The sequence below is a fragment of the Rousettus aegyptiacus genome, unplaced genomic scaffold (genome assembly GCF_014176215.1).
Source record: "Rousettus aegyptiacus isolate mRouAeg1 unplaced genomic scaffold, mRouAeg1.p scaffold_m13_p_2, whole genome shotgun sequence".
NCBI classification, from domain to species: Eukaryota; Metazoa; Chordata; class Mammalia; order Chiroptera; family Pteropodidae; genus Rousettus; species Rousettus aegyptiacus.
The window spans coordinates 173,891,707-173,918,911 of NW_023416295.1; the positions used below are offsets into that span (position 1 = coordinate 173,891,707).

The 27,205-nt window shown below is 64.2% G+C and overlaps 1 protein-coding gene across 2 annotated transcripts; it reads right to left on the minus strand.

The window, feature by feature from the left end:
- On the minus strand, positions 1–27,205 carry SULT4A1 (sulfotransferase family 4A member 1). Of its 2 annotated transcripts, XR_004955914.1 has the most exons (8): positions 27,007–27,198; positions 16,275–16,405; positions 15,081–15,161; positions 14,225–14,351; positions 9,608–9,702; positions 4,157–4,295; positions 2,672–2,804; positions 1–1,452 (listed from the first exon to the last, which is right to left on the minus strand). XR_004955914.1 is itself a non-coding variant. In XM_016135753.2 (7 exons), the coding sequence occupies exons 1-7, from the start codon at positions 27,173–27,175 to the stop codon at positions 1,340–1,342; spliced, it is 855 nt and encodes a 284-aa protein (XP_015991239.2). In that variant the 5' UTR covers positions 27,176–27,205; the 3' UTR covers positions 1–1,339. The 2 variants fall into 2 exon arrangements, 1 of the variants encoding a protein (XP_015991239.2); XM_016135753.2 differs by lacking the exon at positions 2,672–2,804 and having other exon boundaries at positions 27,007–27,205.

Genomic DNA, 27,205 nt, shown 5'->3' on the forward strand with positions numbered 1-27,205 from the left:
CATGGGACGGGTCTTTATTGAAGATGCAAGCAAAAACAGGGACATCACGTGTGGTGCTCAGTAACATCCATACAGCACGAAAAATAGAAAAATAGAAAGGAAATCTCACACGAAGCAGCCGCCCTCACGGATACACAGAGAAGGTGCTGCCCAGCCCCCCGGCCACCCGCCCTGCCCCAGCCGCTCTCCCTCAAACGGCACGTGAGCACCCGGACCCTTCCGAAGGAAGACACGACACAGCAGAGACCCCGGCCACCCCTGGGTGCTTCTCAGCCACGTAACCCCTGAGGCCAGCCCGGTCCCACCACGGCGATGCGCACACCCTCCAGCACCTCGAGCCAAACGGGGGCCAGAAGACGAAGCGGGGTCGGGCGAGCGATGGGAACGTCGCCCCTGCTCCCCCGGGCAGACCGAGCTGCGGGGCGTGCAGAGGAAGCGCCCGGGTGGCCAACGCGGTCTGCGTGGAGCGGCGTTGAACCTGCGCAGGGGTCCTCCCTGCACGGCGGCCCCCGCGCCTCAGCCCCTCGGGTTCACGGCCGACACCAGGCAAAGGCCCGGGGGCTCCAGACCGTCACCCGCGGCGTCTGCCCCCCGCCAGCGTCTGGCTCCTGCTCCAGGCACCGAAGCGAGACGGCCGGGGGGGGGGGGGTCGCCCCCGCCACGGCTTCCACCGTCCTCCCGTCGCTGGCCTCTGTGCTCTCCCCAGGGGCCAGGGGCGGGTCCCCCGGGGCCGGGTCTCCTGCAGAGGGGCGTCCCTTCTGGAAAGCCCTCGGGAACAGTTTCTGCTCTATTTCGGGAGCTGGCAGAGAACTCGCCTCCATCAGGGGCCGGCCTCCCGCCCCACCTGACCCGGAGCACCGGTGAGCACGGAGAGGCCGAGCCTCACAGAAGGAAACTACAAAAACAGAGTCAGCCCTGCGAGCTTTCTACCGTTGGGGCATGGCTCGCTCCTGAGTCCCCTCGGAAATGAACTTTTATTTGGTTTACTGACATTTATTTAGATTTCCAGTGAAAAGCTCTATAAAACACAATAAATAACGCGGGGTTGGAGAAGGCAGACATTCTAGTTGCGTATGTTACAGACTTTAAACTCATGGAACCGGCCGTCAGAACTGCCAGACCTTTCTGTTTGCAGTCAGACATGTGGGGACTCCGAACTCCGCAGGCGAGACGGCTGCTGGGGACCGGCAGCCACCGCGCCTCCTCCGGCCTCCGCCTCCCCCCGCCCGCCACTTCCGCCGCGTCCGGCTTTGTCCAGCGAGTCACGAATGAGCGCCTAGGGGACGTGTAGCTAGTCGTGTCTGGGCACTGTGAGCATGCAGGTGTGCCGTGGCTGTCGTTATAAATAAAAGTCAAACGTGAGGTCGCACTTCCCCATCTTCTGCTTGTACACCAGATCGAACTTCTCGTTCATGGAGACGGTGAAGATGTCCTTCCACAGCCCGACCCTCCCTGCAACACAAACGAGGGGGGCTTGCTGAATGCCGGCCGCCGGCTGCCGGGCCACCGGAAGCCTCGAGACTGACCCGGAAGGCTGCGGGTCTACCCCGGGCCCTCCGAGTCTGGCCTGTGGGGGCAGGGCGGGCCGTCTGAGCTACAGCAGCCTCCCTAAGCTGCTGTCCGGTGTCCCTCCCCCCGTTCACTGCTGGACCCCAGCGCCGGGCACAGGGTGGTGACTCTCCACACCCGGAGGGTGGGCAGTGCCCGTGCAACGGGCCCATCGCCCCGGCACCACGTGGCGCTGAGGCCTCCACGCCAGCTCAACACAGCTCAACAGCTCCACCAAGGCAGCATTTGCTTCTGGAGAATTTGAAAAGGAAAAAAAAAAAAAATCATCCCAAAAGACAGACATTTTATGGCGAGCCGGAAGCCTCCTGACCGGGTCGAGGGGGAAGATTCGAGAAGCCCACCTGCGTGACCTCGGGGAGGAACGAACCATCGCCAGGTAAGCCAGCTTTTGTGACCTGATGCCAAGCAAGGGTGGCTGCGAGCACTGCCCTCCTCGACACGGAGCCGGGCAGGGCTGCGCTCGGGAGGCCGCCCGGGAACCGCCGCTGGCCCGAGATGCGCGGGGCACGGAGCCCGCGGCTGACCTCGTGCGGGCTTAGCGGGCAAGGGGCAGAGCCCGCAACGACCCCCAGCTGCTGACCCCACACGCTTTCCATTCATGACAGAGTCTGCAGTTGGACGAGTCAAAGGCTAATGGCCACCGTGAAGCCGTCAGGAGCGGGGCCGCTGACCTCTCACCCCGGGGGCGGGGCGCCCACCACCCCGAGCCATGTCACTGTGCTTTTCAGCAATGGCCTCGGGGACAGAAATGCTCGCTCGGGATTCTTGGCACTGTCGCCACGTCTGAGGTCAGAGCCCTGGCGTCTCGAGTCCCCTCCGTCAGCCCCGTGAGTGACCGTCGTCCTCGTCCTCAGGTACAAAACTGCAGCCCTGCAGATGCTGAGCTAACGCACCTGACGTGATAAGGATTTCTCCTCGGTAATGAAAATTACGCGTCAGTGCTGGAGAGGACGGAAACAGGAGGAACTGTTCCCGCGACCCGCTTAGAACGACAGCTAAGGGACAGAACTGGAAGCTTCTAGACCAATCGTACTGCTATAATTTTCCCATGATTATTTTCCTCGGCTGAGGCAGCCAAGAGCTCGTCAAAGGAGTCACCCACCTGGTTTAGGATTTGGAATCAAGACAGTGCAATTTATGCTGTGATATGAATCAAATTTAAGCAATGCAGCTGGCTACTCAAGCCCCTGCATCTCACCAACGCAAGGAGGTCTTCTGAGCAAAGAGGCAATGTGCTAAAAGAAAACAAAATCAAAGAACTGAAATAAAGCAAAACCAAGGTAAACAATGACAAAGCAAACACATCAGGAGGAGCATATGGCACGCAGTATGTTCTCGACACTTCTTTACCACACGAATGAACCGAAACGGGTATTTTGGAGAAGGTCACACCCGAGGATAACAAAACACAGCAAAAGCAAAACTAAAATAGAGCAAATAAATTTTAAATCATAAATATTTGTGAGGACGCAGCCAGGAAATACATTGTGAGGTATTTTTGTTTCCTTCCTGGAAGAGGTGACCGCTCTGCCTTTCCGGGAAGGCACTGTCCACCTGACCTTCGGAGCGGCCGCCAGCCATGTGACGGCCACGATCAGCCCTTCTAAGAGGACGAATAAAGAGCCTAAGCTCAGAGGCCTGGCTAAGGCACTCCCCCAGGATGTAGCTGTGAGGGGGCCCGGCCCCCCAGCCCTGCCCAGGTACCTCCCTGTGCACTGAGCTCCCTGTGCACTGAGCTGGGCTGCAGAGCCGTCGGCTCCAATGTGCCCCTTCCCTCCCCCCCCCCCCTTCGAGCTCTCTCGTCACCTGGGCGAGCTCCAGATTCACCCAGCTGGGAACCAACCTCAGGTCTACACCACCAGCGGTCACAGGGGGCTCGCTCTCACCAAAAGGGTGGTTTACACAGCCACAGCCACCCTTGGGGACCCGGGGAGTTTCCACACCTGAGCTCCCCACAGTCAGGCAGCCTTGGAGGACATGGGGAGCGGCCCAGGTAGCCGTGAGGAGGACTCCTGCCTGCCTCCTCCCATCTCAAACGGCCTCACACCCGAGAAATGACTTCTGCCGCCGGGAGCCGGCTCCAGCCTCGCTGTCCCATGCCAGTGCAGCCGGCCCCGTGGGAGGCCTGCACTTCCGGCTCACGGCCTCCTTCTCTGGGCAGGGCACCCTTACCTGTGTCGCCGGCACCCACTGCGGGTGCAGGAAAACAGTGCCCCCTCTCATGGGGACCCACCCCACCCGCATCATTAACTCCCACGAGCCAGCTGAAGGCTGAGGAATCCGCCCGCGTGCTGTGAGCTCTGAAATTCACAGCCCCAAACCCCTGTGCCGCTCTGCCCTGTGGGGCCGTCTGGGACGGCACCTGCGTGGAAACATCCTGCCCACAGAGCCTGACACACCCCAGCAGCCCTCCTGTAAACCAGACCACCACGTGCTGGGAAACAGGGCATGTAGCAGACGAGGACACTCCGCGGGGCCATCGACGGCCCAGCCTCCAGGTGCCCCGAGGAGCCTTGGTGTGGGGGACAGCGAACACCGGCAGGGGGCGGGGGGCACGGGCAGAGGAAGGGGGCGGCCGGGCGCGTACCCCGGCCCACGGGCAGGGCCTCCGCATTGCAGCACTGGTCCACCAGCTGGTGGCAGTGCTCGGTCAGGGCCTCCAGCTGGGCCTTGTCACAGGACACCCCCAGGAACCGGGCCAGCTGCTCCACCATCCTCACGAGGTCCTGGAAGGCAAGAGCAGAGAGTGGGAGCCCAGCAGAGACCGCAGACCCCGCCCCGGACGCCCTGCTCAGTCCCGGACGCGCCTGGGAGTGAAACCCAGCGGCTGGGAGACGCCCGAGGGCCTCGGCTCGGAGGCAGACCTGCAGGCCAGCCCAGGGCCTCTGGGGGATCCGGACGCAGGCACAGTGTGACACAGCTACTGTCCCTTGAAAACAGCCGCAGGAGGGAAACACCTGCCTCCGACCGTGCCGGGAGCCAGGCCGGCTCACCCTCTCCCCTCCGCCCCCCGTCTACCAACTGGAATGGGGACTAGCAGTTGGGAGAGCAAGGAGGCCCCTGGGGACCTCAGCCAGGCCCCAGGCCTGCCCCCCGCACCTGGCAGGAGCCTGCTCGGTCAGAGGCAAGACTGAGTCACACTTGGCTGACATACAGCTATCTGGGCCCTGACACTCCACCACTCCTGAAAGGGAGTGACCCAGCATCAGGATCAGGCCACACCCGCCCCCCCACTGCCGCCACAGCCCCCCTGCCACCCCGCAGCCCCGCACAGCCCCCCACTGACACCACAGCCCCCCACTGCCGGCCCACTCGCCCTGGACATACAGCAGACCCTCGAAGAACATCCTTCCATTTAATTGTTTGTTTTGCCACCGTGTTGATGAGATGCCATTAGAAATTAACTCCTGTTACGTCCATGACAAAACTGGTCACGCGGCATTTCACTCAAAGTCGCAGAACCAGCAAACGACGTTAAGTGAGGACGTGCTGTGCCGAGCACCCCACGTTTCACCCCACGCATCGCCGACCGTGCTGCCCAGAACCCGGAGCTGTCGCGGGGGGTCCCCACATGCTGCAGTGTCTGGTGCCCCCAGAAACACACTGGGGCTGTTTCATCTTCTGCAGGTTTATAAAGCAAACGAGCACCTCGAAGCCTCTGAGAAGGGCGACGGTGGAGGACACAGTCCCCGAACCTTAGAGAAAGTTCTGTGAACACTGGCTTAGGCGTCGGCTCCCCTCTGAATCCCCACGGTCATCGCCACTGGCGCTAGCCCTGCCCACCCAGCTGCCCGCCCACCAGAGGCGCCCACGGAGCAGGCACCAGCTCGTCCGGCACAGGGCTTGGCCAGGACCGGGCGGGCGACGGAGGTCGGAACGCACAGAGGAACACAACGCGCACCTCCCACTCGCCCACCGCTCGGTGTTTCTACGTGAAAGGTAAAAAGGTGACAGAGCTCTAGGATACCTGGCCCTCAGAAGGGACGCCTCGGGAGGGGGACGCCTGCGGCGGCCGGCGGCACCCCAGTGGGGCCAGCGCGCCTCTGGTGTTGCCCGGCTCGGGGAGGGCGGCGCACATGCCCAGGCCGCCGGCCGCGGGCCCCGGGGCAGCCGTGCGGCACGGCACCCCGCTGCGGACGTGCTCCGCGCCCCCGCGTGGGCCAGGGACGGCAGCGCCCGCCCTCGAGGGCTGTGGCCACGGGCCACAGGGCCAGCACGCCAGGTCCGGTCTCAGCACTGCCCCCCAGCCGGTCAGCAGCTTCTCCCCAGGGGCCGGCGAGAACGCCTCGCAGGGGCTCCCGCACGCTCCACGGGGCGATGGGCCGGGGCAGCCCACAGTGAGCGGTGACGGCGGGGGGGGGGGGGGGGGACCCCTGCGGGGAACCACATACGGAGGTGATGGCTCCGGTGCCGAGTGTTTTTCTCAAACCCCCCCGAGGAGAACACGTGGGCCCGGGCCACACTCCCGAAGACGAGGTTCACCCAGGGCCACATCAGAACGAGGGGCAGGGACGAGCGGTGGCTTCATCTCCACGAAAGACACCCCCGGCTACTCCCGAGGTGTGTGAACGCACAGCCCGGGCCGGTCGGAAGCCCACGGTGGGGCGGCCAGCCGGCTCTCGGACAGGCTCTGAGGGCATTGGGAGCTGCGACCGGGACCGGCGCGGGCAGGGCGGGCGGTCCCGACCCACCGGAGGCGGCCGTCCCACCTTGCCTGGCTGCACGCGGGGCAGAGAGGAGGACCGCGCGCCGAGGGTCGGGGGCGGGGCCGGAGCGGCCAGGCGCAGAGGCGTGTCCCAGCTGCCCTCGCTCCCTCGCGGCGAAACGTGCAAGGTGGTTCCATCACTCGCCACTGGCCACCTGATGCTCGGGCAGAGCCGGCCCGGCCTGGCCCCACGGGCGGGTGCGCAGCGGCCGACAGCGGCTCCTCCCTCCTCCCCAGCCGTGTGCGGAGGTCACGGCCCTGTCACGTGTCACCGGCGGGCAGGGTCGGCCACAGCAGCCCAGCACCCCCGCCCGTGGGCAGCCCAACGGAAGGGACGCCCCGTCACCGAGGCTCAGGAACGTGCGCGGCGCACACGGGGACCACCGTGGAGCAGAAAACCTGCGCGCACCGCCGCGCCCAGCGGGTGCGCAAGCCAGGCCGCCCCCCCCCGCCCCCGCACCACGCACCACGCACCACGCACCACGCACCACGCACCACGCGGAAACGGCGAAGGACCGGCCCGCACAGGCCAGCCTCGCAGCCACCACGCCGCACGCAGTCGCCACACACCAAGCGCGTGCCCCGTGGCTCCGCTTGTTCCCGGGAGGTCTGCACTCAGCAAACGAGTTGGCGCGTCAGAGCGGCGACGGCCGGAAGGCTGCTCCCCTCTGGGGAGCGGGGTGCCGCAGGACAGCTGACTCGTACTCAACCTCCGCTGGGGTGGTGGCCGCACCGACGTGCACAGGTGTGCAAGCTGCGGTCTCCACTCCACCTGGAACTCTGCACGTGCGGCCTGAAGCGGGGACTGGCCCAGCTGCCCCCTGACCCCGACCTGGACTCCAGCCCCCACTGCCGCCTCCTCCGCCACCCTCCACTCCTGGGGTCCCAGCTCCTCCGCCCCGCCCCGCCCCAGGGGCTGCTCTGCGGCAGAAGCTGCTCGTGCAGCTGTCACTAACGGCCCCGTCTGTGCATGCGACTTGGGCACAGGGGAGCCGGGAGCGCCCTCGCACGCAGCCCTGCTGCAGGGGTGTGTCCACGCCTGTGCCCCAGCCCTCAAGCTGGTGACGTCACACCTCGGGCATGGGCTCTGGGGGCCGGGTGCCCGGGGCGGGGGGGGGGGGGGCAGCCCGGCTCCACCCGCACCAGCTCACGGCCAGGTGAGCACCTCAGCCGGGGGCCTCTGCTTCCTCCAGGGACGGGGAACTCCGAGCTCCCACTTCCCACCTCCCACCTGAGTGTTTACCAAGGGCTTATCACTTGTCAGGCGCATTGACTTAAGAGCACGAACCAGAGACGAAACACCCAGCCACGAAGGCGCTTGTTCCGGTCTGGGAGACAGTGCGTGAAACAAAGACGTGAACAGTAAAGCACGTTAAATGACGATAGAGCACGTGCAGAGAAATGACGCGGAGGAGAGGCGTGCCGGGGACCGGGAGGGGACCCGCCTGTGAGGGGACGGGGGACGGTGTCACTATAGGGACAAAGACCGGGAGTGACCACGCTGGACGGGGCACCGCGAACACCGGGCCGCCGGCACCCGCGGCCGCGTGCGGGTCCTGTGGTCAGCCACAGTGATGGGGGCGGGAGGGGCCCGGCCCAGCTGGTGTCAGCACCGTGGGCTCCGCTGTGCTGCAGAACAGGGCGGGGGGGTAGGGGGGCACGGGGGGCAGGCCTGGGAGAACCTTCAAGGCCATTTGGCATTGGCTGTGACGGTCCAGGCCAGAAAGGAATCGACCTGGACCAGGGAGATGAGCAGAAACGGGAAAAGCAGTCAGATGAGAGATGCTGAAGGTCGAGCGAGAGGATTTAGAAAGCGGACACAGGGTGTGAGAGTCGAGGATGAGTCAGGACCGGCCGAGCGGCAGAGGCCAGAGCAGCCGCCTGGAACTCCGCCGGGAGGAAGTGCGGAGTTGGGGGGACCGCAGTTTGGTTTGCACCCATTAGGTCTGCGACCTCTCCGAGACACCCCAGCAGGAAGGCACCGAGGGCAAGCGAGACCGAGTCTGGAGAGGGTCCCCAAGTGGCCTGGGTGGGCCCCAGGGGAGGGAGTGTGGCTGGAAGGAGACCGGAGCGGGGGCCGCGGCCAGGCCCGCGGGGCGTCAAGGAGAAGGGAGCAGCCGGGGACCCACGGCGGCCGCCTGTCTCCTGCTGCCGGGCGGAGGCCGGTGAGACCGGACCTGCGCTGACCACCGTTCCCGCGACCTGGCGGTCGCGGGACCCTGACAGAGCCGTCCGGGAACCGGGTCGGCGGATGCGCCAGGCTGGAGGGGCTCAGGGGCGGAAGCGAGTTTGGGGCAGCGCGACGGCGAGGGCGGGGAGACGCTGCCGAGGGGGGCTGCGCAAGGCTGCTTCCCGCTCGGTGTGAGGCGGACAGGCATCGGCGTGACCCTCTCGATGCCGCAGAGCCAGCAGAGGGGAAACCTGGCCCAGGAGCAGGCGCACTGACTCACACAGGGCTGGACAGGACGCCGCACGCGGCGAGGTGTCAAGGCTGTAGGTGGCGGTGGTGACGTGACGTGACGAGCCAGCCCCCACGTCCAGACGCGAGCTCTCGAGGGCACGGCCCGGGTCCTGCTCCTCCGCTCGCCCCCCGCCCCCCCGGCCGGGCCCCCACGCTCAACCACCACCTCACGCCCACGTCCTCCACCACGCTCTGTGCAGACGCCCAGGAACGGTCACCCCAGGAATCGACTCACGGGAAACCCACGGGGTCCGTCGGCAGTGCGAGAACCGCCACCCCAAGGCCAGCGGGCTGAGGCCAGCAGCCTGGCCGTCCCGGCCCTTGGCCCGAGCTGCCCCAGCATGGGGAGGGGGTGGGTGGCGCGAGGCCGGTCGGTGGTCACTCCACTGATACTGTTAGGGCCGGAAATGACAAACGGGGCTCCCCAAACCCTGCCTGCCAGCCGACCCAGAGGCTGCCCGGGGCAGGGCGAGCGGGGCCCCGTGTGCCCACACAGCTGCAGGTAAAGCACTGGCCCGGGGTACTCCAGGCACCCTGGAACTTCCGAGGCCCACTTTTCTCCCCGAAGCCTGGAGTCTGGGCTGGGGGGCTCTGCGGGCGCTCCAGTGTCTCCCCTGGCAGTGGTCGGACACGACCAGGCTCCACAGCCCCACACACCACCCCCACACGCCCCCACAGCCCCCCGCGCACCCCCACACGCCCCCACAGACCCCGCAGCCCCGGACACGCCCCCACAGCCCCCCGCGCACCCCCACACACCCCCACAGACCCCGCAGCCCCGGACACGCCCCCACAGCCCCCCACCCCCCCGCGCACCCCCTGGCCGGCGCCTGCCGCGCAGGCCCCGCCCCCCCCCCCCCCCGAGCGCTCACCCGGTGCATGTCTTCGTACTTGAGGAAGAGCACGTTGGCGTCCATGCGGTGCTCCCAGAACTCCTGCACGTGCTCAAACCAGGAGCCGTAGCCCACTGTGGGGACAGGGGACGGGGGTCAGAGGGGGGAGTGCGCGGGGGGTGGCGCTGCTCCCTGCCTCCCCCGCGGGGGCCGTGACTCAGGATGAGGCCCCAGGGGCCGGCCCCACGGATGAGGCCCTCCCGAAGTCCCACGTCCCCTCGCTCTCTGCACAGGTCTGTCCGGACAAAAGTCCTCAGCTCCATCCTCGCCCCACCTCCGGACGCCCTGAACGCCTGACCGCTGGGGTGAAGGCCTCTGCTCGCTGGGGGGTGAACAGGCCCCGGCAGCCGTGAGTTTCTGTGTTTAACGAGTGGTCACTGGGAAGGGAACGCTGCCCAGCGGAGACAGGGCACAGGGCCAGCTGGTTTTGCTGGCGGAGGTGGGACGGGGTGCAGGAGCCCCTACGACAGATGCCGGCAGAATCCTGGTCCGGACCCGGAAGTCACAGAGATGAGGACACGCAGGGTGCCCTGGGCTGCCGGGCGAGGCCCCACCCCCTGCAGCCCAGGCCCCACCCCCTGCAGCCCAGGCCCCACCCCCTGCAGCCCTCGGGGCTCTGGGCCGATCAGAGTGGCCAGGCTGCTTCGCCGCGCCCGTTTAAAACACTGTGGGCTGTCCCCACCTAGTCCCTGGGCTGCCCGTCACCACGAGGGTCCCTGCAGGGGTCTTCCCAGGGGACGCCACGGGACACGGAGGACGCCTGTGTGGCCCCGGGACCTGGGCCCTGCTGGTTCACAGGACCAACCAGTGGCAGCGGCCACGCCGCCTGCCCTCACTCACCTGCATGCCCACCCCTCTCCCAAACACGGGGCCCTGCAGACACGACCCCGCGATCCAGGGCCCAAGGGGTCGTGGCCTAGCAGGAAACCACCGAGGAGACTGCTGACCATGGTGCGGGGTGACCAGCACTGGGGGTGGGGGGGGGCGTCATGGGACGAGGCCTGAAAGGTCGGCAAGGGTGAGGCAGGCGAGGGAAGGAAGAGGCCGTGGGGGGAGCAGTCTGAGGAGAGGGCTGTGGGGGCCTGAAAGGCGGGAGACGCAGGGGGGCCGGCAAGGGGGTGCGGAAGCCCAGGGGCAAGGTCAGAGGGGAGGGACCTGGAGACAGCCGGGCCTCTGGAATCCGTCACTGGCCACGTGACCTGGGCCATGTGACCTGGGCCATGTGACCTGGGCCATGTGACCTGGGCTGTGTGACCTGGACCGGCCTCTGCACCTTTCTGAGCCGCCTGCTCCAAGAGTGGCTTAGGACAGAACTTGTGCCCCGCCCCTTCCCCCATCTCCCCCTCCCCCCCCCCGGGCTGCCGGCACTGAATGCGCCACAGCGCACAGCCCACCAGGGCCCGCAGGGGCGGCAGGGGGAAGACTCCGGGGGCCGCACACCAGGCGAGGCGCGGTGCCAGTCAGTCCGACCGCGGAGAAGGCCCAGGAGCGGCAGGGCACCGCGGCTGCTCCAGGCCCGTCAGTCTGCCATCTCGCCACCAGGTGGCAGCAGAGCCGCGGCCGGACCCCATTTCCCTGACAGGAATCAGGAGATCTAGGCGTCAATCAGGGCTCCTGGGCTCAAGAAGCAAAGAACAGGGATTCAGCAAAGGGCCTTGTTGGACACTCACTGCTGGGTGATCCTGGCCCCTCTGGCTCCTCACCGCAGAGGTTACAGCTGCCGGCCCTGGGCCAGGCCTCAGCACCCTCCCCACGCCGCCCTGGCCAGTCCCTGCTCACTCCTGCACACCAGGAGGGCGCACACGGGCAGAACAGCGAGGGGTGAGGACAGCGGTCACTCACACAGGGACACGGCTGACCGGACGGCCAGGGGAGGGGACAGCGGTCACTCACACAGGGACCTGGCTGACCAGTGAGGGGAGGGGGCAGCGGTCACTCACACAGGGACACGGCTGACCGGACGGCAAGGGGAAGGGACAGCGGTCACTCACACAGGGACACGGCTGACCGGACGGCAGGGGAGAGGGCAGCGGTCGCTGCGCACGGAGGCATGTGCCCGCGTCTCTGAGCCCGGCTGGCAGGTGCCGGTGGGGAAGGAGTTCGGCCAGGGCCCCTCCTGCCCATCTCCGCCGAGTCCCAATCGGACCCGAGCGTGTTCCTGGGAGCGTGCCAGCTCCCTCCCCCGTTCCACGAGTGACCCTGTCACCTGGCGCGCACCCCCCAGAACACGCGGGTGACGATGCTCAAGGTCAATTCCGTCCGTGGGTCCGTCGACCTCGCTTGGTAGAAGGTGCCACTTTGCTGCTCCCTCGGCCCCGCACTTCTCAGATCATTCGGAGCCCCGGCTGGGGAAGGGACCACAAGCTGCCCACCCCACGCTCAGAGGTGGGCCGCTGGCCAGGCGTGGAGGCCGAAGGCGGCGACGAGAAGCCACGCGCGCGCGCGAGGGGCTCTGTGCGGCCACGCGGGGGGCGTGGCCCTGGCGCAGTGCGAGGCGGTGCCGCGACCTTACAGACGGGGGCAGGCCTGCGTGGGGATCACCTTCGCCCACGCCCGCCTGGGCAGGAGGCGTCGGACCCCACCGCGCCCGGTGGTTCGAACCTGCCGGACACCTGCCGTTTGCGGCAGCGCTGTGCCCCGAAGGCGGCTGCTTCAGCGGAGAGAGGAACACGTGCCGGGAGCGGAAAGCACGGCTCTGGGAAGCACCTGCGTGGCCGGCTCCCGACGCCCGACACCCACGAGGCCTGAGACGCCCGACACCCACGAGGCCTGAGACGCCCGACACCCACGAGGCCTGAGCCCGACACCCACGAGGCCTGAGACGCCCGACACCCGCGAGGCCTGAGCCCAACACCCACGAGGCCTGAGACGCCCGACACCCGCGAGGCCTGAGCCCGACGCTGGGCTGGCTGGACAGAGGGCCGTGTGCGGGCTACCACGCCCGACACCCACGAGCACTATACGCCGACACGCCTGAGGCCTGGAGGACCCTGGCCACACCCACGAGGGCCTGAGACGCCCGACACCCACGAGGCCTTAGCCCAACCCCACGAGGCCTGAGACGGCCGACACCCGCGAGCTGAGCCCCGACGCTGGGCTGGGCCTGGACAGAGGGCCGGTGTGTGCGGGTGGCTCCCGACGCCCGACACCCACGAGGCCCTGAGCCCGACACCCACGAGAGGCCTGAGCCCGATGCTGGGCTGGCTGGACAGAGGGCCGTGTGCGGGCTCCTGACACCCACGAGGCCTGAGCCCGACGCTGGGCTGGCTGGACAGAGGGCCGTGTGCGGGCTCCCGACACCCACGAGAGGCCTGAGCCCGACGCTGGGCTGGCTGGACAGAGGGCCGTGTGCGGGCTCCTGACACCCACGAGAGGCCTGAGCCCGACGCTGGGCTGGCTGGACAGAGGGCCGTGTGCGGGCTCCCGACACCCACGAGAGGCCTGAGCCCGACGCTGGGCTGGCTGGACAGAGGGCCGTGTGCGGGCTCCCGACGCCCGACACCCACGAGGCCTGAGCCAGACGCTGGGCTGGCTGGACAGAGGGCCATGTGCGGGCTCCCGACACCCACGAGAGGCCTGAGCCCAATGCTGGGCTGGCTGGGGAGAGGGCTGTGTGCGGGCGCCAGGGGCCTCGGGGTGCAGGGGCTGTGGCCTCCGCCCCGGGCACGGCTGCGGCAGTCAGTGGTGGGGAGCACTTCCGTGCGTGAACGAGGGCGCGGCGACCTGCAGGCTCAGCGGGCAGCTGCAGTCCGCTGCCCCGAGCTCCGTTTCTAGCTGCAGCGCTGTCCTCCTGGGCGTCCGGCATGCACCTCACCCTGGCCTCGTCACGTCACCTCACTGCAGAATCCCTGACTGGGCTGGGCGCTGCGTGACTGGGCGTGACGCAGGAGGCGCGTTTTCAGACTTGGGTGCCAAACAGTCTCCGTTTAGTTAAAAGTACACGTATCACCCGTTTCAAAACTTTCTGGGTGCGAACTCCAAACTGCCCACTTACAGTCCCAGAAGGGCACCCAGAGACGCCATGGCTGGCAGTGGGGGGCCCACCGACGGCAGGGGGAACAGACTGCTGCGAGGAGCCGCTGACCCGCTGCCTCGGGGACAGGTTCCTGCTGGGGCCGCTGCAGCAGCCACGACCCAGCCCCTCCTCCCCTGAAGACGGGAGGTCCGGCAGGGCCCTGGCACGCCCGCCCCCAGCTCACTCTTCTCCCCTGGGAACAAGCTTCCTGCACCCGACGTGCATTACCCCACCGCGGGTCGCACTGGCCTGGGGCTGGGGGCTGGGCCTGCCGGGGGCTGAGCCCGGCGAACCCCCAGGGCTCTGAACGAAGCCCCAGCCTCCGCTCGGCCGTCACCAACACCAGTGCTGCCTGGGCCTCTGTTCTCACTGCTCAGACTCCAGCAGGAAGGGGGTGCTCCAACTGGGGGACGTCTCTGGACCCCAGCAGCAGGTGAGAGGCAGGGCGTCTGAGTGGGACACCTGCCCTGCCGTGCGTGACCTACGACCTGGGACCAGCGGGGGCCGGCCCGGCGTGCGGGGGCCGAGGACGAGCACGCGTGCAGGCCGCGCTGGGCGGCCGTTCGGGCTGGCGCACTCACGCTTGTCGTTCATGAACCGCCGGCAGAACTCCTGGAAGGTGCCGCGGTAGCTCATGGTGCGCAGCGAGCGGTGGAACTGGTAGTAGGCCACCACCAGGTCCTTGGGGTTCCGGGCCATGTATATGACCTGCGGGGAGCAGACAGGTGGGAGGGGTCAGTCACCCACCCTCCCAGGCCACGGCCCTCTCCCACGCGCACATCCACCCCTCTTTCCCAGCGCGAGGGTGCCCTGCGTGCGCGAGAATGGACCGCGTGCGCGAGGCAGGACCGCGTGCGTGAGGCCGCCCCACGTGCGTGAGGCAGGACCGCGTGCATGAGACAGGACCGCCTGCGCGAGGCCGCCCTGCATGCGCGAAGCCGCCCCGCCTGCGTGAGGCAGGACCGCCTGCGCGAGGCCGCCCCGCGTGCGCGAGGCCGCCCCGCGTGCACTGGCTAATGCGCTCTTGCTGCCGCGGCGATTCCGCGGAGGCTCCTGTCCCCGCAGCAGCGTCCGCTGGCACGGGGCTGCCCGCATTCTGTTACCCGTCCTCCAGTACTAATTCAAAATCAGTGGAAGACGAAAAGATTCCTGATACTAGTGACGAGAATTCTGGGCCTCAGAAACCTCATGCAGGTGAGAGATCGGAAAACTCTGCCGTGAAGGCCCGGCCTTTAACAGGCAGAGGCTGCGCCAAGGCTGGCCGAGTCCAAGTTCAACCGCAAGGAGGAACCCAGGCGAGGACCGTGCATAAAATGCTAGAGATGGAGAATCGAAGGCGGCCTGCACCAGGGGCCTCTGGGAGCGGAGGAGGGGGCCGGCCGGCACTGGCCTTGGGGAGCCAGCCTGTGGGGGGTGGGGGGCGCCGGGGGGCATTACCTTGGAATCCCCGTTGTGGAGATCGGAGGGCAGGAAGCGGTAGGGCAGGTGGCTTTTGATGAGGCGCGGAGACGTCAGCTCCTGCAGCGGGGTCGAGGGCAGAGGCGTTCAGAGGACACACAGGCCTCAGGACCGTCCTTGGGGGGCCCGGCGGAGAGGGTCTCGGACGGTCGGGACCAGCAGGCCACCTGACACTCACCCCCTGAGGTATGACCACCCTCCAGGCTGAACCCTGGGGCCAGATGTGAGCGGACACGGCCCAAGCGTGGACCCCGCAGCCTGAGTCAGCCCGTCACTGCCCCGGGCCTCTGCACGGACGACCAGGGCAGGCCCTGCGGGGCAGCGGAGGTGGCGCGAGGCAGAGGGCTGCTGCGTTCCCGGGCTCGTCACACACAGGCCTCCCCGAAGCCCCTGGAACACGCCAGGCCGCCTGGCCAGGGCTCAGGGGTGCGCGCCCACTGCGCCATCTGCCCCAACTCACAGTCACCCCCAACTCCCATGCCTCCCCACGTTCCTCTGCAGTTGGTCTCCCGCTCGAGAGCATCGGCCCTGCAAGCGCCGTGAGCGCACGCGAGTTTGGTTCTTGGCCGCGCCCCGGTGCAGCGAGTGCCCAGTGCGGCCCCACGGAAGGGCTCGGTGGGCACCGGCTGCGTCCACGGGTCGTGCCCGTGTGGTGAGCGGCGGGGCAAACGCCACAGGTCGGGTGCAGAGACCACTCACGCGGGGCCCTGGGCCTCGTCACGAGAGCAGGGACAGAACTCGCATCGGGCGGGAGGAGGGACGGGAGGGCCACGCAGGAAACGAGGCCTGGACTCAAGAGGGGGCAGAGGCCATGGCGGAGAGAACCCCCGGAGCGTCTCAGGGGCAGCGGGGACGGGCCTTTGAGATGTTTGTTTCATTCTCAACGCGAAATACCTGATGCAAACGGGTCCCACCACCTCCCTGGATAGGTGGAGCGAGCCCCGGGGAGGGGGTGATGCAGCATTGCACCCCAACACCTCCTCCCGTACCCCCACCCCCCACGTCCCCCTTTCTACTGTGAAGTCACCCACCTATCCAATTCCAGGGTCAGTGTCACGGGCTCAGACCAGCCTCTCTGTCCTGGCTACCTGGGGGGACCAGCTCTCTCTCCTCTTCCTCCACTACAGAGCCCCCCAAACCCCTCAGGAGGTGGGTGCCGCCCGCCCAGAGCACCTTGATGATGTCCAGGCCCGGCTGCGGGTACTCTAGGACTGGGAGCTGCTCATCGATGTTCATCAGGCCGATCTCGTCCGGGTCGGCGCCCTGGCTCACCAGGTAGACCACCTCCTGCAACAAGCTGGTGCCTGGAACGAGAGGCCCCAGGACGCGGCGCTCAGAGGAGGCCCGAGGGTCGGCCCCAGGCAGCACCTGCGCCAGAGAAGGGGCCTGAAGGGCCACCCGGTGGGTGGCAGGGTCCCCGGAGCTCCTCGAGTCTCGTGGAAGAACACTGGTCTAGGCACAAGACCTTGGCCTGCGTCACACCCACTGGGGTGGCCGTGAGCTGGCCCTTCTGAGCTCCTGTTTCCTCAGCCCCAAGTGGGGGCAGGAGGTGCTTCTCAGGGTTGTCATGAGCCATGAACAGAACAGTGCCCGAGCCCCATGGGCTCGAGGACTCCAACAACTGATCACGCCCAGGCCGGAGCTTTCCAGGGGCTCAAGTCTCTGTTCGCGCAGGAGAGCCGAGGGTCTCACCGGCCAGCCACTCACTCCCAGTGGAGGCCTGACTGCTCGGCGTCTACCGAGGCCCAACGCAGGGACGCCTTGCGAGCTGAGAAACCCGCTCCCGGTGACCCGCCCGACACGATGCCGTCACACAGGTGCTAGGACGATCCTGGCCGTGCCCTTCAGCACAACGGAAACGTCATCAACAGCAGAAGGAGTGAGTCGTAACAGGTGGATGATGAGCCGCGGGGGCCCCGAACCCCTGCTGCACTCGGCGAGGCCGAATCCCGCGCGCCGACCAAGAGGACTCAGGCCCCAGAGGCCAGCTACTGCGTGACTTTTCATGTTTCCATTTACATTAAGCTCAGAACTGGGCAGACAGCGACAGAGTTGGGAACCGTGGTTTTGGGGGTGCGCGTTATTGATTCGGGACACAGAAGCGATTCTGGGGTGCTAGAGTTCCTCTTTATCTGGGTCGGGCGGCGGCTCCGTGGAAGTACGCACATGTGAGTCATAGTTCAGTTAAAAGGAAAAGCCACCTGTCTGGCTGGGGTGTGGTCGCCATGACCTGCTCTCCTAAGAAAGGCCAAGGGGGAAACCGAGCCACGCGACCGCCTGCCATGTCAACCACAAGAGGTGGGACAGCGCAGCCCGACGCCCTGACCGTCGAAGGCAGGGAGAGGCGCACCAGGGAACGAGGGTGCTCACCGGGGCTGAGGGCACCTCCTCACCCGCTCCGGGGCCACAGCCCCCCATCGGGCTGCGGACCTGCTGGCCGGGTCCCAATGAGCGGGCCCTGCAACGCGGCCTGGACAGGCCCCCTGCTGGGAGCTGGGGACAGCCTCCTGGCACGTTTCAGATTCAGGTCCCACGCCGGCGGCCTAGACCCCTCCTGCAGCTCCTCACTGCTCAGACGTTAATGTCGGGGCCCACCTCCCAGCAGGGCCTCCGGGGTGCGGCGCTCCACCCTGGGCAGTCACTGGGGTCTCCCCTCTACCCGTCAACCCGCGCACGGCAGCTTCGAGGCATCCCCACGGGGAAGGTGACCTTCCCTGACCCCTGCAAGTACCCCTGCCGTCCCTCTGTGCCAGCACCACGCCCAGGGGGCTGACCACACACACAAGCACCACACGTGACGATCGCCACACGCGAGTGGACGGTCACTCCCGGGGCAGCAGCACTGCGTCCTGCCCTTCCCGCCCTGTCCCCCCCACCCCCACCCCCCGGGCTCTAACAGCAGGTGCTCCAACGCCTCGGCATTGGCTTCTGGCCTCGGCGCCCCAGCCATCCCTTGGCAGTCTGCACTCTCACGGGGAGGCCAGCACCGGGGTTGGGGGGCAGGGCAGCAGGAAGCCAGCCGGCTCCGGCATACCTAAGGGGAGGCAGAGGGGAGCCTCAGAGTAAAACCAGGGAGGGCCGGCAGGGCAGGGTCACCTTGGGGAGCAACAGGCCACAGGCTTCCAGGGCGACTGGGTGTGATCGCTTACAGAGTGCTCCTGCTGACCCCGGAGAACTCACCCCCCATGGGAATCGGATCACCGCCCCCGCGGTGGCGGTGTGGGCTTTGGCACTGGCCCTCTCGGGCCCATGAAACCCATGGGAAACCACCGGTGCTCTGGGTGGAACACCCAGGAATCTAGGGCCTGTCTTGTCACAGGCTGTGGCAGCTCATCAATATTCTCGCCCAAGCTCCAAGACACAGGAACCAGTGCTCTCGGATCAGAACCAGTTGGGACTGGGCCCCCAACCACCAGGATCCCGGGGCTGGAACTCTTTGGAATCCTTTTATTTCCATTTTATTATTTACCAAAGTCACACGTGTACCTAGCTGAAGAGTCAAAGGGCACTATGAGATGGAAAACGCAGCCACCTCCCTCCCTAATCCCACCCACTCCCAGAGCAAAGCCCTGATTTTTCTCACCTCAAATTCTGAACATGTTTATAGAGATTCCACGACCTGCATGTTTGCAGCGGTCTGCTGGTTCTGAACTACGAGGATGAGGAGCTAGCCACGGCCTGCGGGTCTCTGTCCTTCGTGTCGGCGACTTTACTATCTGGTGACCTTGAGTCCACAGGTAAGGAGGGATGACTGGGCACCGCCACTGGCGGGTGGACAAGGCTCGCTGACCGCAGGGCCCTGCTGCTCTCACAGCTGAAATGGGAGCTGCCCGTGTGCAAGTATTTACAGGTCTTTTCTCTGGAGTCTATTTGTCCAAAAAGGATGTCTCCACTCTCTGCCTGGCATCCCAGGAGCCAAGCAGGGGAGGGGGCTGGCAACCTCCTTTTCAAGGATGCAGTTTCCACGGGATCCCCATTTCCAATACGGCGACGCCTCCCGGCCTACAGCCGTGCTCAGCATCCCCCAGGCCACGGCCTCTCTGGCTCGATTTCCCTAAAGAGCCTCCCGTTTTCGGTGTCCCCCGTCGCAGCCGCCGCCCTCTGCGGTGCCAGGTGCAGGCGCCCGCCGCCCTCCCTCTGCCGGCACTCAGGCGCCCCGCCTGCTAAGCCAGCGAGCGCTCAGCCACGTCTGAGGGTCCAAAACTCGGCTGGCATCTCTCACGCACAGTCACTGCCTCCCCTCTGAGGGGTTCGAAGCTCTCCACTTCTTGGCTGGCGTGCATGAGGCTTTGAGGGGAAGCAGACGGGAGCACGTGTGGGATCTGCCCCCTCAATCAAATGTGCCCCACGGGCATTCCAGAGTCACAGGGCATCACCGCGGCGAAGCCGGACCAGCCGCCTCAGAAACAGCGACCGCTGAGCGCCTGACGCTGCACCGGATGTAGCTGGCCCAGACGGCCCAGGGCCTGGGGTCCCTGCGGCCCCCTACCAGGTGGGACGGGCCCCCCAACAGACACTGAGAAGGCCTCCGGGCCGCTCCCTTGGGTGATCTACCTCTCGCTAAGCACCTAGCCGCTCCCCTAGGTTTCACAGCTGCTGTGGGGGGCTCTCTCAAGACCGTCTTGTGATCATCTCTCAAGACGGTCTCCACGATGCACATGAGGACACGGAGCTCAGAGGACAGGTGTGGTTCAGGCTCACGGCCGAAAACGGACGGGGGACCAAGGCGAGGATCCCACGATGGTCGCCCCAAGACGGCCAAGGACAGCGCTCCGTGTCCCAGGCATTGTCACAGGAACTCGCGTAGCCACTCCACTGGATGCGCACAAGCCCCAGGTGGCGACTTCCACCACGTTCCACACACAGAGGCAGGCCCGGGTTCACTGTCCACGGCCACAAACCCCAGCAGGCCACAGGCCCCGGACCCAAAACGGATTCTACAACCAGAGTGCTTTAACACACACGTCACCCGTGCATACACACACGCCACACACAAACCACACACACATACACGCCACACACACAAACCACACACACACGCCACACAAACCGCACACACACGCCACACACACAAACCACACACATGCACATGCCACACACAAACCACACACACACGCCACACACACACACACAAACCACACACACACCACACACACATGCACATGTCACACACAACCCACACATATTACCAAACACACCATGCATGTACATACACACGTCACACAGATGCACACCACACATGCACACTACATACACACAACACACACACTTCACACACCACACACATACACACGCACCATACATACACATGCTGCACATACCACATATACGCATACACGCCCCACACGAATTACACACCTACACACGTCCCACACATAGACATGCCATATGTACCCATGCCACACACACCTACACACCCACGCACATGCCACACAAACCACGCACATACACATGCCACATACGTCGCACATAGCACACACGCCACTATATACATATACATGCCACACAAACCACACACCACACATACACACGCTCCACACGCACACGCGCCGCACACACACACGCCACATCTACACATACACGTGCCATACACACAAGCCACACACCCGCACATGCATGCCATATATACGCATACATGCATGCCACATACACAAACCACACACACGCCACACACAAACCACACGTGCACCGCACACCATACATGTACATGCACACATGCTGCACACGTACACACCACACATGCACACACTACATACACACAACACACGCGCTTCACACACCACACACATACACATGCCACACACAAACCGCACACACACATACACCACACACATATGCCCCAGGCTATCAAAACAGCAAGCAGCAAAACCAAAGCCACGAGCCACGTGCTCTACTTCGAGGCTGAAGCTCTCGCCCTAACCCCATCACAGCGAGGGCCGGAGCAGGGCCGGGAGGGAGGGAGGAAGTACGCGGCTGGGACCTGTCCCCGCCCGCAATGTGGGAGCTCAGTTTCCAAGCCTGGACCCTGGGAAACAGGCTGGGCCTGAGCTACGCCTGGACTCCCCCGGACTCCCCCGCACAGGTGAGGAGGCTGCCCGGCCTCAGACAGCCTGGCTGGCCACAGTTCCCGTCTGCTGAGGCCCTGAGAGTCTGGGGCCCAGGCTCCCAGCCCAGCTCTGGGGAGCCTGGCACAGTCGGCATGCCTCTGGTCCTGTCCCCTCAGGGTGGCGTGCTCCAGGGCTTGAGCTCATGGGCTCCCGGGACCAGAGACATGGCCACACGCGCGCCGGGGAGACGCTGCCCGTGCAGTCAGGCTCACCGGGGCACTACTCCCAGCACCTGGGCCACCCTCCCCCGCAGCGAAGCAGTGAGGGGCACGGGGCACGCAGAGACGGAGCGCGCTCCCACCCCCTCGTCTGCGCGGGGGCTTGAGAGGGACAAGGGCGGCCTTGGGCGGTCGCCGCTGCCACCCAGGCCACTGCTCTGCCACCCAGGCCACTGCTCTGCCACCCAGGCCACTGCTCTGCCACCCAGGCCACTGCTCTGCCACGAGCGGGGTGGGGATCCCAGGAGACTCCAGCTCGTTCCAGGCTGCGCCGAGTCTCATGGCAGCCATCCGTGTGCCACGGGGCACACATGAAGCCCAAGCTGGAGTCCCTGGCTCTCCAGCCCCTCTAGAAAAGACTGGCTGACCTTCCAGAAAACTCGGGTAAGTCTGCCAAGCATGGCATGAGGAGGCCCCCCTTCCCAACGGGCCCTCCACCCGCCCTCATGTGCTCCAGACGCCCAGGCGGAGACTGCACTCCCTGCTGACACTCCGGAGCCGCAGGCACGCCCACTGGCACGCGTGACCGTCAAGCCGGCCAGGGAGGCCGCGCCACTTCCGCCAGGGGGCAGAGAGCTGGGAGGAGTGCGGCTCCCACACGACCGAGGAAAGGCCGGACAAATGACAGGGATCCCCACCTGCCTCAGTGCGTCAGAGCCGAAGCCGAAAGGCCGCCAGCGGCTCCGGTCCCAGGAAGATGGGCCAGGGGAGCCAGGCGCCATGCAAGGGAGAAAGAATTCAGGTAGAATTTTCACAAGTTGCAAAGATGATCGCAGGCTTGCGGAGCCAGATACGGAAGAGAGGGGGCTCCAGACTCTCCCTAGGCGCCGGGTGGCAGGCTGAAGACAGTGCTCCTCGGTGCCACGGCCACGGAAGAAGGAAAAAGACCTGCCAGGACCCTGCTCTAACCCTCCGGGGAGGGGTGGCAAACTGCTCCACCCCAACCCCTGGGGTGCTGGTGAAGACCCGCCATGGCTGGGGAAGGGGTGAAAGAAAAAAGCTGTCCTGGAGAGAGGGGAGGGAGCCATCCCTGGGCTCTGTCGGAGACCCCCCGAACACTGGAAGAGGGACATGAAACTCCTTCCTGTGTAGGACCCGCCGTCCAGGGAGAGTTGGCTTCACTCAGGGGCAGCAGAATCAGTGAGAAAGTCCCAACGCTCAGGAGCTCGCAACCTGGCTAAGGCTGCAGCTGGACCAGATGACAGAGACGTCCCTGTCGAAACCCCTCCCCTCCAAGCCAGTAAGTCAGAGCAACGAGTAATGGCAGTGCGCCCCTGGGGGAGTGACAGGGTCTGGGAAGAAACCCCTCTCAGGCTCCACCCAAAAGCAGAAGGTGGGGCGGGAACGCTGAAGACAGACCCTCTGGAAACTCAGCCCCATGTGGAGCACAAGGTGAAACTACAGGAATTAAAACCAAGGGTCGCTCGAGGGACCAGAGCAGCAACGGAACCCGAACGCAATGCAACTCCTCCCAGACTGACTCGCTTCCCACACTGAAGGCCTGGCGGTAAAAGACAGGCCCGTTTCCAAGCCTAAATACAACTGGCCTCAATCTCCAGTGTTAGCACACCATGTCCAGGTTTCAATCAAAAAGTATAACTCATTTAAAAAGGAAAAAAAAAAATTACCCACTGTCAAAAAACAAAACAATAGAATCAGACTCAAATTTAAAATAAATCTGATTAACATGTCAAAGGATTTCATGGAAAAGGTGGACAACATGCATGAACAGATGGGATAGTTAAGCAGAGAGATGGAAACTAGAAGCGAAAATGCTAAGGGAAAAATAAAAGCGCACTAATGCTTCTGATGGGCTCACACACCTGACCTCAGACCTGACAGAGTGGAAGAAAGAATTAGCCTGAATATTGATCAACAGGAATTACCCGAGCTGAAACACAAAGAGAAAATAGAATAAAAAATTGAACACTCAAAAGCAATAGAATAATATCGAATAACCTAACACGTGTATTTGGAATCTTAAAAGAAGAAAGAACTGGATGGAAGAAATATTTGAATATAATAGCTGTTAGCTTTTCTAAAATCATGGAAAAAGGCATCAAACCACAGATTCAGAAAACCCCAAGCAAGATTAAGTATCCTCACCCTACAGGAAAAAAAAAAAAAGTACTTAGAGATTGCATATGAAGTGCTGAAAATAAAGATAAAGAGAAAATGTGAAGGGAAAAAAGGCCGATTGCACAGCGGACCAAAGAATTACAGCAACTTTTCATCAGAAATATGCAAGCCAGAGGACACCTTGTACTTACCACGCCCCTGGTACAGGGAGGCGCCCTCATCCATCACTTCACTCATCCTGAGTCACCCATCAAGGCAGGGAGGTGGTCTCACCTACCCCTGCAGAAACCACAGCTCACAGGGCTTATGCCATTTTCCAGGGTCACCCAGGTGGCAAGCAGCAAAGGTGCATTCAAACCCAAGACTTCCCAGTTCCAAAGCCAGACTCTTAATCTCTAAGCACTTGTGCCTCTTAGAGACCCATTCCTGGGGGGAGGGGGAGAAGGGGAGAAAAGAGAATGGAAATGTGAAGCAGGCAACCCCAAGTGCACCTGCAGAGGACTCAGAGCAGTGACCCAAACCTTACAATCCCTAAGTGGCTTGAGACGTCCAGTGTTTTCAAGTGCACGGGAAGAAGGTGTGATCTCCCTCTTCCTTGGGGACTGAGTCTGGCTACCCTTGTGACATTCCAAAGGCAACCAGGCATCTGAGAGAGAGGGGAGAGGCTGGACCCTGAAACCTGACTCTCTCAGCAGCTGTGTGGCTCTGAGCAAATTCCTGCTTTCTCTGAGCCTCTGAAAAGAGGCACGAGAGTTCCTCGCGGATTACCATGGCAGAGCTCCGGCCACACGGGATGCCGTAAGTGGCTGATTAACCATTCTTAAAGCATCCCAGGCCCCATTCCAAACTGTGATCAAACTGTGTTCAAAGTAACAGCCCCTAAAAGGGGGTCAAGAGCCACCTCGGTGACTGTGGTTTAAGCCATGGATTTCACAGCGGGGAACAGGAGCCTGGATGTGCCCAAGGGCAGCCGCGGGCAAGAAGCCGGATCCTGACCCTGAACCAGTGCTTCCCGCTGTACCGGCCGCCACTAGAGGTGGTTTCCAGGTCGCTTTTTCTCTGGTTGAGAGAAAACCTTTAGGGCAGATTTTTGGGGGGACCAATTCTTCAGTCTCCTTGCTCATCCCATGTAATGAACTTTACAGGCAGTGGGGGAGGGAGAGCGGAAGCCTTCGCAAGGGCTGGTTCAGAGCCAGCGTGGACATCTTTCCTGAGGAAACGTCCAACTTACCCCGTCACCACCTCATGGGATGGGTGGGAAGGACAGACTGTGACAAGGTCAAGCAGCACGCAGAAGGCAGAAAACGAACAGAACACACTGATCTCCACAAAACTCATGACTGCTCCCCCTCGACCCCCAGGCCCTCGTCACTCTGACTCGGCCTCGCGGCAGCGAGACACATCAGCTTGTGGCGCGTCACTTAACCTCCCAGACGCTCTGCTTCCTCGCCTGGGAAACGGGAGACCGACCCTGTCCTCCCTCACAGGCCTTCGGGGAGCATGTGCTGTGATGAGCATGGGCGGCGACCGATGCTATGTGCTCCTGGCTTACACGCGGTTCCAGCAGGTCGTGCCTCGGGCTGCCCGGCCCTCAGGCGTTCAGGGCGACCTGCACAGGCGGGGGGGGCAGACGGAGCAGCCTGGAAAGGCCGGGACAGCTGTGGGAACTTTTTTTTTCTTTTTTAGTTTGAAAAGGAGGCTCTCTAGGGCTCTGTGTGAAGGGACCACACACGAGGTCTCGAGACCACCACTGGATTTTCCATCACCAAGAGAAAGAGCCATGTGTCTCCTCTCCTTATAAAAAAAGTCCATGCTGTGCTCTTGTCTGCTTTGAAAGAGTCAAGTTACAAACAAGATATAGGTTTTGGTTACCTAGAAAACTAGGTAACCAAACTAACAGCTTATTCTTAAACTAACAGCTCATTCGCCAGCCGGGTGCCCAGAAAGGTCCCCGCTGCCAGGCCCCACCAGGCCCCCAGCACAGGGCCCCTCTAAAGCATCCCCCACGAGCCCCAAGTACACGGCTCTCCATTTCCTTGCCGTAAAATGAAGGTAGCAACACAGAATCCAAATCCCAGGGACTCCCAAAAGTAAGACCCTCACAATTCCTTTGGAGGCAAACCCTAAACTGTCCTAAACTGACATGAGGCTATTCTCAGCCTTTACAGATCCCACTTAGTGTGGCAACTCAACGCACGGCCCAGCGCCCAGCTGGGGTTTTTCTAACATGTCCCACCTATGGCTCTAAAATCTGAAAAGTTCTGAACGCCTCCCAGGGGGCTGGGTTAAGAGGGGCTGTGGGCTGCAGTGGAAGGAACGTGCCTGGCCGCACGGGTGGCCTTGCACGTCTCCTTCCTCCTCCTCTTCCCAAAGGCCAGCAGCACCTCCAGACTTTTCTTCTCTGAGTTCTCCCCACCCACACAGCTCCCCATCCTTCCACTGACAGCCTCTTCCCCGATCTCCCTCAGAGGGGGCAGGCTTAGCCCTCGGGGGTCTGGGATCCTGCACAGCTATGACAGCCGAGCTACAGCTCTTCCGGCCACCACCCTCCCCGCCGGTCTGATGTGACCTCCAGGCCACCACCTTCTACAGCACGCTACAGATGCGCCACGCAGAATGGAGCCAGACGTCTCCCTCCCTCTCCAGTACAGTGACAAGAAGGGAAAGCCACAGGCACATTGACAGGAAATGTGCCTCTCTCCCTACAGACCTCCCAAGAGGCACTACATGATAATGTTTTGCATCAGGTCCTGGACACAGAGCGGCCTGGCTTTAAATCCCAGCCCTGCCACTGATCAGCCGAGTGACCTTGGGCAAGCCACTTCCTCTCTCTCTGAGCCTCGGTGCCTGAACTGTAAGTGTAGGTGACCATCTCTACCTTACGTGGCTGTCCTGAAAACGATGTCAGTTAATGCTGGAAAATGTGAGTGTCCCAGGATCCTGCCAGACACCCAGGTGATGGAGGAGACCCTGAAGCAAGGGAACGGCGGGCACGCACTCCGGGCATGGCTGGGCCCATCCCCCAGCCGGTGCCCACGCAGGAAAGGACGGTCAAGCATACACAGTCCTGCGACCGTTTTATTCCCTTTCCCAGATGGTCATCAAGACTTTGCATTCATCAAAGGCTGAACCCGGTCCTGGAACAGAGAGGTTAAGTGACCATCCAAGGTCACACAGCCAGCTGGGTAATGGGAGGGGAAGCTGGGAGGGGTGGTGGCCAGGGCCGCCTAGCAGCTCCTGCCAAACAGGCTCCATCACCACGGGCCGCTGTCCAGCCTCCAGCCACGGACACCGCGGCCCACCTCGGAAGGTCTCTGGCCGTGGATTCCCCAAATGCGGGTCGACCGCCCCCCATCCCGCCCTGGAGGGCTCCGGGCACCGGGTGGGCGGTGAGCGCCCCCGCCCGCCGCGCCCCAGGCGGGGCGCCCCCCGCGCGGGCGCAGCGTCCGGACGCGCGGGCGCGCCGCAGGGCCCGCGGGGAGGGGTCGGCGCCGGGCTCACCCGACTTGGGGTAGGTGACGATCCAGACGTCGCTGGGCCGCACCGGGAAGTTGGCAATCTCCTCCATCTTCCCGCGGCAGAAGGGCGGCAGCCGCACGCCGTGGAACTCGAAGTACTTGCTCTCGAACTCGCCCGGGGTGCTGGGGGTCTCGGCCTCGCTCTCCGCCATGCCGCCGCCCGCGCCCGCGCCGCGCCCCGC